The sequence below is a fragment of the Pavona decussata genome, unplaced genomic scaffold, assembly GCF_977016875.1.
Source record: "Pavona decussata unplaced genomic scaffold, jaPavDecu1.1 SCAFFOLD_53, whole genome shotgun sequence".
In the NCBI taxonomy this organism is placed as follows: Eukaryota; Metazoa; Cnidaria; class Anthozoa; order Scleractinia; family Agariciidae; genus Pavona; species Pavona decussata.
The window spans coordinates 2,203,009-2,213,354 of NW_028145475.1; the positions used below are offsets into that span (position 1 = coordinate 2,203,009).

General features: G+C 40.0%; 1 protein-coding gene across 1 annotated transcript; it reads left to right on the plus strand.

Annotated features, from left to right (window-relative positions):
- Positions 1-425: 425 nt before the first annotated feature.
- On the plus strand, positions 426-10,253 carry LOC146480440 (uncharacterized). Its single transcript, XM_085109603.1, has 9 exons — positions 426-728; positions 3,167-3,221; positions 3,800-4,299; positions 5,194-5,220; positions 5,831-6,082; positions 6,575-6,745; positions 6,953-7,003; positions 7,607-7,702; positions 8,939-10,253. Exons 1-9 carry the CDS (start codon positions 632-634, stop codon positions 9,775-9,777), a joined length of 2,088 nt encoding a protein of 695 aa, XP_084965729.1. The 5' UTR covers positions 426-631; the 3' UTR covers positions 9,778-10,253.
- The last annotated feature ends 93 nt before the right edge of the window (positions 10,254-10,346 follow it).

Sequence of the window (10,346 nt, forward strand, 5' to 3'; positions counted from 1 at the left end):
ACAACAAATTATTTGCATTCCCCTATATTTAGCAAGTAATGCATAAAAATAAAAAAATTGTAAAAGTACAGTAGTAATGATACAGCAATGATAATTAATAAAAGAGTAATTTGCAGTCAATGAGTTGCTATCATGATCTTTTTTTTTCTTTTCCGGCTAGAAATCCTCGTAAAACAATCTGTTCATTCCCGAAAGGAGAATAGATCTCAAAAGAACAAGAATACCGTCTAATATTCCGGGTATTCCTTTGAACAAAACACGCCTTAAAATGTTAGAACCACACATTACACTACGTAGTCAAAGGTGCTACTGTGGTTCTATTGATGTGGATTATATTGTATGAGGTTCAGTTTCAAATTTCTTTAGTATCACTCACGGAATAACAAGGAACAAGTATATTATTAGAGCGACCGATGACATCTGTTTCCGTAAGATATAGCTCAAGGGGATTAAGAGCTGTGAGACGAAATTAATATCGGATATTTAAGGAACCGACACGGAAAGGGTGTGATCATACCGGGGTCAAGCAGAGTGACCCACAGTGAATTCGAAGTATCAGCAAAGTTGTGAAAGATTTTTGTCGTGTTTGTCTAAAGTTGCGTGGCTGTGAAGCATAACACACCTATACAAGATGGCTGTTCAGCTCTTTGAAACTCTACCATTATCGGTTTTGCTCATGGCGTGGCTTATAGCGTTGGGGAATACGGAAAAGTATTTCCCTGAGAAAGGTAAGAGTAACAAATAATGAAGTGCAAATATCGACAGATAAGTGGTCTTAAAGTAAATGCACGCGAATACAGTACCATACAGAGCAAAACCACAAGAGCGGTTACTAAATTGATTTAATCATCCTGTTGCTCACAGTTTTTGTTTTGATTCGAATACAAGTGTATGATACACAGCTTTAATATCTATATTGTTTTTAGTTCAGTGTTACAGTTAACACTACTCTTTCTCTCCGATAAATGAAGAACTTGAATAACTGACATGTTTGTCGTTCCGGGGGGGGGGAAGGTGAAGTGGGTAACAGGGTGGTACACGTTTTCAGATAAAACAAGCTACCCTAGGAACCATATGAAAATTAGCAAGGTTCACAAATCACTCCGATTTTCTTGTAAATAGGTTGGCACCTTGATTCGTCTAGGTTGCCGAGTCACGTCGATTCCCTCTTTCAAAGTTTTAATGTTCAAAGTTTTAATGTTTCAAAGTTTTAATGTTCACTGACTATGGTAATAACACAGAAACATTGAAATCAAAATATTCAGGCCAGATGAGATTAAGATTCTGAACAACTTAAATCGTAATGAAAAGCGGAGAGAATGTCATTATAGTGACCACCCCCCCCCCCCCCGGCTAAAATGATAAGCAAACATTATTTCACTAATCCCCGTTAAACTGCTTTTTTAAAAGATTAGAATGGAATTTATAGTAAAGCTTATTACGTGAGAACGAAATTAGTTTTCCTACTTTAGTCTGAGCAACTTTCAGGTAAAAATCGCCCCAGGGTTCAGAGATTGATAACACAAAGAAACTCCTCATGACTACTGTAATGCTTTTGTGGACAGTTAACGGTGGCTTCTTCCCAGTTTGGTTTCATGTAGTAACAGTAAAGTGCATGAAGCAACCAGATGTATTGTTACTTCCCCTGGATTGGATGCTGGTCCATCGCAGATGAAAAGAGACTGAACGTGGAGCAAAGTGTTTTTTTTGAAGCTTATTAATTAGAAAAGTTCGACTTCCTGCGAGGATCAAAGGCAACTGGGCTTCTCAGTTTGCTGACAGGTTCCAGAAAGTAATCACTTAATTACGTAACTTCCCACTTGAAGGATTAACGCTAATATCCACTAGCACTAGCCATCTCGCTTTCAAAGGAAAGCATTGAGATATGACTGAAGGTTTGCCCTTTCAAAACTCTCCGCGCTGGGCCCTTCAGAACACATTTCGTAAATAACGTGATCGTCAGACTTGTGCCGGTGACAAGTTTGCTTTTGCAACCCGGCCCCGGGCTTAATAGGTTTTTTCTCATAACACGGCATTCATACAATTTGACAAGAACTGAGAACACGATTACTTGCAATGGAGGGCAAAAGGAAAACAAAACCGCATGTTTTGATTACAGGTTTTAATATATATCAAGTATGTCAGTATTTCCCTGTCACGCGAGCATTTGTTATCAGTCGGTCTTCATTTTTTCATTTCTTTGGCAAAAACCTGCGAAATTTAAACCAAAAACCGAAGACAAGAAGAACGCAAATCGGCATTTAATTGAAACTGGATACCAAAAAAACTTGAATGCCTGAATAACCATCCTCTTCCTTTATCGCCCAAGGACACAGCCTGTCGTTGGGTGGGATGTTGTGTGTATTTAGTGGTGTTGAAATGAGAGTAAAATATAAGGGAATATGACACTAAAGAGATCTATAATGCAATCTTAAAGCTAAATGGAAGTTACCTCAAATCCTCTTCAATTTTTTTATGATAAATTATTACGCTTTATGTACTGGAGCACAGAATAGCCCCCGCACGGAAAAGATCCCCACCTCAAATGCCGCAATGCCCACAAACCTGTCACCAATGGTGTGGAATTGCTAACGACTGAAACAGGCATTAAATAAATAATTAAAAATAAGGTACGCTGTTTTTCAACAAAAAATCTGCGGCGATAAAACTCTTTTCAATATAAAGTTAGCCCATTATTGTATCAATTAATGTAAGAAATGTCCCGAAAATATCGAGAATTTACCTCTTAAACTGTTGACCCACCTATTTCTGTAAGAACCTTTTTGTTGACGTATTGTTTTTACCGCAAAAGCACCTGAGGATATCTTAATCCGAACAACCATTCCCATATTTAGGCATCTTGGAAGTAATTACAGTTCCAGAAACAAACAAACAAACAAACCAAAAACCACCATTTTTAGGTTTCCTGTGGTTTAGGTGTGTTATTTCTCGAACTCGTATTGCATATGTCTCACAAAATTCTGCTGACAATCACTTTCGATCCATTTTGAATCAATATACAGGGTAAAATTACTCATGAATTACCTGAATCGTCTATCAAATCTTTTACAATGGCTGGATAACAGAACTTGGTTGTTCTGCTTATTAAAAAATATCTATCCATGTTACTTGTTTATTAATTCATCATTTTTCATTTGTTTTTCAGATACCTACGCTCATGGCAAAAATGACAACGCATCCTTGCCAGCCAGCAATCCGAGGTGAGTTGAGGAGACAAAAACTGATATGACGGTGACATAATCCAATCCGGATAAACTTGACTTTAAATAAACGAAAAATATTTTGCCAAGACCCTATTTCCGCTTTCTCAATGCATGTACGATAGATATTTGCCGAAACTAGATTTCCGCCTTCCGTTGTTGTCAAATCTGAACTTTATTCCTGTGCAACGAAGCGACTTTTTCCTCCAAGATTGCGACATCATTATTAGATTATTGCATTTGGACTTAGCTATCGTTTTCTTTTGGGAATTAAGAATGGCGGACGAAATTGAGTTTATCAATGTTCTTCCGCTATGTCTTAATACATTTTGCAAAACTTTGCTTTGAATTATGAAGAAACCCGCACAAAAAGCACAAAGCTACAGGATCTTTTTTTATAAAGATGTCTCCGAGCACAAGTAACAGGCCATTGAAGCAGAGAATTTTTACTCGCTGCTGGACACGTCAAGCACCATTTGTTTTCCTTCAAATACTGGCACTAAAATATCTATGAAATTGAAATGTTTAGGCCGAGTGAAGTGTATAATTGTTACATATTCCTTTTTATTTTTCATCAGCAATTCATGCGTTCCAGCCCACCCCTCCCCTGCATTACCGACGACAGAATGCTATCCATACATGTACAAGGGAAGGGGAATTTGTTCAAGCATACTTGGGGATAGCCTGATTTATGGTTCAAAACAAAGGCAAGAGGACATGGAAAAAAACCTGTATAATTTTCAAATGGTCGAGGCTTACTACCTTTCAAAAGGGGACATTTCTGACAGATGCCTTCAAACTGTACAGTTAGCGTACTGTAATCACTACTTTCAGAGATGCGACAATACGTCTTCGCGAGTCCGTCCGCGTCCTCTTTGTAGAGAAGCTTGCGAGGTTATGGTTCAACAGCATTGCAAAACTGAGTACCTTAGAGCTCGCCAATTGAACGAAGCCATCAAAGGAAACAAAGCTATATATGTTACCTACAGAGGGGGTTTTGACTTGATCAATTGCACAAATTTGCCTAGACGAAACGGTGGTACAATTCCCGAATGTTATTTTCCTCGGGAACTTGAAGGTAAGCCATAAGGCATTGCTGATCTGCTAACAGTAGCTAAGGTAACGTAATTCCTCCAACAAGTAACTAGCGCGTTTATTTCAAATTTCGTAATTTGTTCTTACCAACATGAACAAACTGCCTTGGAGTTTCCAAAATTTATGGCCGTTTGTGGTATAAACGGTAGGAACAAGTCAGTAACCCTGGAAAATGCAGATCGACAGGCAAATGAATTTTCAAACTACAATCCTGGCCAATTGGTTTCCGGACACTTGACATTTTTGCCTGAGTTTTTTGGTGAAAATATAAATTTGCCGATAGTTGAAAGTCTAAAAAAGAATCTTAGAAACTTATTTCCCCCCCCCCCCCACCCCCACAGCAATGTTGAAGTCGATAAACTGTACAAGATTTTCTCCTGACTCTCAACATTGTTTGGGGGGGGGGGGGGGGGGGTAAATAACTGTCTTGTTTTTATGTAAAAAAGTTCATGTGTCCCGAACGTTTTGACCTCGATTGTAGTTAGACTCGATTAGACCAAAGAATTGAACAGGTTAAGATAATACTGGGTTGAAGTGAAGGCTTTGATAAAAGTTTAATTACTAATCAATAAAGATACTTCCAAAAGATTTTCATCCTTTAGTTTTAACTTAAACTTTTTTTTTTAACCATTAGCTTAATTGAGCTTAGAGCGAAATGAAAACCTCGTTTAACTATTAATCGGGGATTCGCGTTAATCGGGCTTTCGAACAACCGGGCCCTGATGCTGAGGGCCTAATCTATTTTACGGGAACTGATAATTAAATTGTACTGAAAGCACAAATGGAGGTAATATGTGCACTACATGAGCATACGCTAAAACAAATTGTTATTCCATCTACTGAAGTGGAAAATTCTCGTTCTTGACTTCTCTCGCAGGAAACAAATCAAGAGAAGACATAAGTGGTAAGTAGTTAGCGTGAAATAAAAATTATGCTTATTACTTATACACCAATTTACTGCCAAGCACGCAAGTGAGGATTCTAATAATTTTCACTTACTCATGTTGATTGTCCGCAAGTGTCACCAAATTCTTTCGGTATTTTCGAGACACAGAATGGCAGTTTCGAGCCTGTAGCAAGTCCTCTAAAGAAAATTAAACTTGTCCCAAATCACTCGTTTTGAAAATCTTGAGGAGATGCTTCTTTAACATTTACCAGTTTCCTCCAGGGTTTTTTATTATTAATATTATTATTATTATTATTATTATTATTATTATTATTATTATTATTATTATTATTATTATTATGATCATCATCATCATCATCATCATCATCATCATCATTAATTATTATTATTATTATTTTCACTTTTCCTTCCCCTTCTCTCTCTTTGATTCGTTTTGTTTTTAATAAGCAGTCTACTCTTCGCCTTGTGTGGGTGAGGTTACAGTTTATAGCTAAGACCCTAAAAAACTTGTTCTGATGGTTAAAATAACGGTGACTGTAGTCAGCTGCTGTAGTATGTGCCCAGCCTTGTAATAAGTTTAGTAACCTCGTGTATCTCCTTTTAATAGACGCGTGTTACTATGGCGATGGCCAGTCGTATCATGGAAATATCTCCGTCACCCGGTCGGGTTACACGTGCCAGTCTTGGTCTTCCCAGTGTCCTCATCGGCACTACAGAACACCAAACGACTTCCCTGAACTAAAAGACGCTGGAAATGCATGCCGGAACCCTGGTGGTCAGGCCCCTCACGGTCCATGGTGTTACACTACGAATCCTTCAGTGCGATGGGAGTATTGTAACATAACTGTTTGTTTACCAGGTAAGACGAATTTAGTGATCAGCAGCCAGGTTCTCCTATTCGCTTTAATACATAATTGATCATACAGATCACGAGAATAACGTAACTGATCACCAAAATAAAGATGCCAATACAAATGACTAGGTTCTATTTTCTGTGGGGGTTAGCACTTCGCTCTTGTCGTGTCGTTTTCTTCACTGCACATTGTATCTCTCTATCCAGGTGTATTATGGGTACCAGAACACCGTTCAGGAAACCTGAGAAAAAGCTGAGGGCAAACCTGTGATAGAAAGTGTCCCAATCTGGATGCTTACTACTCTCCTGGAGAGTGGTGGGCTTCCAATCGATTCATACTACAGCGACCAGCAGAGACACGCACCCAGATGATCCATCTAGCTGTATCGTTTATAATAATCTGCTCCAGTGAAAAACGACTTTACTTTAACATCTCCCTTCTAAAAACTTTAAAGGATGAAGTCTCTCAATGTTCTCTTCTGTTTGGATACTTTTCAGAAGACGCTTATCTGTCAGAATGGAGTCCGTTCAGCTCGTGTTCAGCTTCCTGCGGAGGAGGGTTTAAAATGAGGAATCGCCTCTGTAACGGGGCGCGCTTTGGAGGAAAAAATTGTTCTTCGCTGGGAGCGCTCACCGAAAAAATATCGTGCAATGATCATAATTGTTCAGGTAAAATATTAATTGAAAGTTTATCTGATCGTTTGGAGGTTTGATTGAAGTAATCCTGAGCAATGGAATGATCAGTTAAGGTGTTTATAATTGTTGTACATTTCGGATATGGGTACCGTGGGACTGATCTCGTTACCAAAGTGATTATTCCATTCCAATGACTCCGTAGTCTTATAGTAGCTTAGCACTGTAATTTTTAATTTACAGGGCCTGTCGACTCATCAGGTGAAACTGGGGTCAACCGTACATTACCTCAAGGTTAGTTTTGTAAAGCTATCCTGCATGATTAATCAAATTCCTCCCTCAGTTTACAATGTCATATTATCACCATTTTATGACTTATTTAGATAACGTACTGTTTGTTTGAAAACGGGGTTTTACTTGTAATGCAAATTACAGTCTCGTGATGAGTTTAAAATTTTGTAGTCCAGTGTCATTAATGGCTTTCGAAGGTAGTTCAAATGACTGAGAAGATACTGAACTAAACATTACCAGGAAAAATATTCGAAGCTAATCGAAGATGACCTGTAAAGTTGTGAGGAGATCGTCAGCTAGAATCCAAGGAAAACAAAGCTCGACTAGATTGAAAATTCCATTCTTTCGAAGTTAGGTTGTTCTTGTCAACTGTTTACTGACGCTAAGGTACCGTTATTGCGGCAAAAAAAAGAAAAAGAAAACAACAATAACAACAAGAAACAGGCCTGCTGCGAGAAGTCGTTCTCACACTTATTCTCACTCATACTTGAAGAAATGCGCTTTTTTGCTTTGGGTTTTCATACTTTACGTTTTGCCTAAATTAAAATCTGATAAACTATTACCATCGTCATTATTTGATCATTTTTTTACGTGCCTTCATTCTAGGACTGACAATCACTGAGATCATCATTGTTTCAGCTGGCGGATCCGTACTTTTCTTCCTTGTAATAGTGCTTGTGATTATGCTGGGCAGAACGTACAGTGAGTATTGTAACCTTTAAACGAACGTTTGACTTCTGACGGATTGTATTTTTCCTTTGTGGTCCAAGCCTGTGGAAGGGCCATTCGGAAGTGATAGGGTTGGCATACTAGCTCTCTCCCCCACTCGACTTTCCTTCTTTATCCCCTTTTGTGCACCTGTCACAGAGGCTCCTGTGCTCCTTAAATATGAACATACAGTGAACTCTCTCCAAGAGGACACCCCTCGGGGGGGGGGGGGGGGGAGGAAGGAAAGGGGTACATGATCCATGTTTCTGTATAGGGGTGCCGCTGGGGGTTTGAAATCCTGACCCTGTCTTCGACAAAAATAATCCTCTCCCATACTATATACTGAAACCAATAGTGCTAATATCAAGTCCTGAAAATGACCTAATGTTGACTGATGACCTGCTAAATAAATACAGATAAACGTAGTCTGAAATGTCAGCCGTCTCCTCCCCCTAACCCACAGGGGGTTAGGAGGAAGAGACGGCTGACATTTCAGACTAAGGTAAGCGTCTCCAATCTCGGATTGCTAAATACTCGACGACAGTCTTGCAGCCATACCCTGTCTAGGACCGGTCCAGACCCTGATTAGGACAGACTCGCTTGAAATTATATACCCTGTTCCGACCATGGGGGCCAAAAATCATACCCTACCCAGCGGCACGTCCCCGTATAGGCATTACTAGGGAGTGCTCCCTCCGGCACACCCCTTTAAGGCGGAAACCACCGTCAAGTTGATTGGTCTTGACCTTCGAAAAGACAGGGGCACCTAACAATTTCAGAAATTTAGTTTTAAAGAAAAACTATAGTAAAATGTCAGCTCAAAATTTCGTAACACTGAAAAACTAATTCATTTTGTTTTCGGAGACGCAAATAGCTCGTTAAAAATTCGAAATAACGCCGTAAAGCCAAAAACAGCTCAAAAATTCTGGAAATAAGATTCCGTTTGTCTGAAACTTTCTGACACTTAAATTTATTTAAAGTGTTTTGCTCTAACGTTTTCGCTGGGTGCCTCTGAAAAGAGTTGTCTACACAAAATAAGAAAAGTTCTGTTGTCCTGAAGAGAACAAGCTTAAAACAAAATCTTAAATTCTAACTCTGGCACGACACTTCTCCAGTGTAGACATTGGCACTCTGATGTTTCATATGTTACATGAAGAAAGCCTATATTGTTTTAGTCGACTAAAGAGGACGGTTATTGAGCACTAACAAAGTTTTTTCTTTTTCCTTCAGGACGCCGTAAGCCAAATGTCCCGGATGAAGAAGAAATAACGCCATATGCAACAATTCACATCAGCGGCGTTTTCGCGCCAAATGCAGAGCACGAGCGCTATCATCTTCCTGGCATGTACGAAAACCCACTGAAAACCCTGCCTTTCCTGGGAAGGAGGACTTCGCGAGAAAGACACGAACGACAGCTTCGAGACGATCAAAATTCCCCGTATGAAAATATCGATCACCTGGGTAGACCATCTGCCAATCCACTGGAATACCTGTTCTTTCAACCTCGCTATGAAAACGAGTCTGAAAATGGAATTTTCGATGTCCTGATAATAAAACCTGGGTACGACAAACTAACGCCTAACACCAGGCGAAAAAGGCGGGAACATCACGCACCGTTTGGGCGCTCTCCATACGGAGGCGTCGACGAAAGTGGGATGCCTGTGTACGATTCTGTTATCCGGGAGATAGAAATGAAGTGCAGAGGAGGGCAAATCGTATATTACTCTGACAGCGAGAGCGAAGAAAACCGAGATATTGATACAATATCGGAAGTACCCTCCTGTGACGAACGAAGTACGCTAGACACAACAACGAATGAAAACAACTTTAGGGAGATGGTGAGCGAAAGTGAAGAAAGTGATGGTGCGATCTCGTTGGGGGACATTGTTTTGGGTTGTACTGGGATTGACATGAAGACAAATAGGATTCAATCGCCACCGTTTTCTTCTTCGAGAAGTGATGGCAGAATGCTCCATGTTTCGCGTTCTCGGGCTGCTCTTCACATGGAAGATCAAACTGGTTTATTCGGGTTTTATGACAGTGACCTCACAAAAGATGCCGAGGCCTGATATTGCATTTAACAAGGCCAGCACTTACCATAGATGGCGTTCACACTTGGTGTGTGGACAGTTCAGCGAAGGGCAAAATTTTTGCGTCGCCCTGACTGATAGTGCACAGTTTTAAGGTCTGTTTACACGTCGTGCCTAGACACTTGGCAGGAAGTGTAAAATCTGCCCATAAAAAGAGAATTAAGAACGGTGGTGCGCGAGAGTAAACATGCCTTAATGCTCACGTGGCTGCGGACGGCTGGTGCCGGAACCTAAACAAAATGATTTTACCTTCTATCCAAGGCTGAGAGCCTTGCAAAAGGCATTGGTGTCCGCAAGGCACTGTGCCTGGGAACAGTGCTTGGGTACCAAGTGTCACCGCGATCAACTAACAAAGCTACAATAGGTGGTATCTCCTTCCACTTCGATTCCACTGCCAACTGAATGGTTTTCGATGTATGGAATCGTCTTCAAATTCATGCATCACACACAAATATCGTAGCCCTCGCTAAAAGAGGTGCGAATCGATGAAGAGCGTTTAATCGCGAGGCACAAAGGGTTGAAAAGTGTTGATTCGAAGGACTTATCAA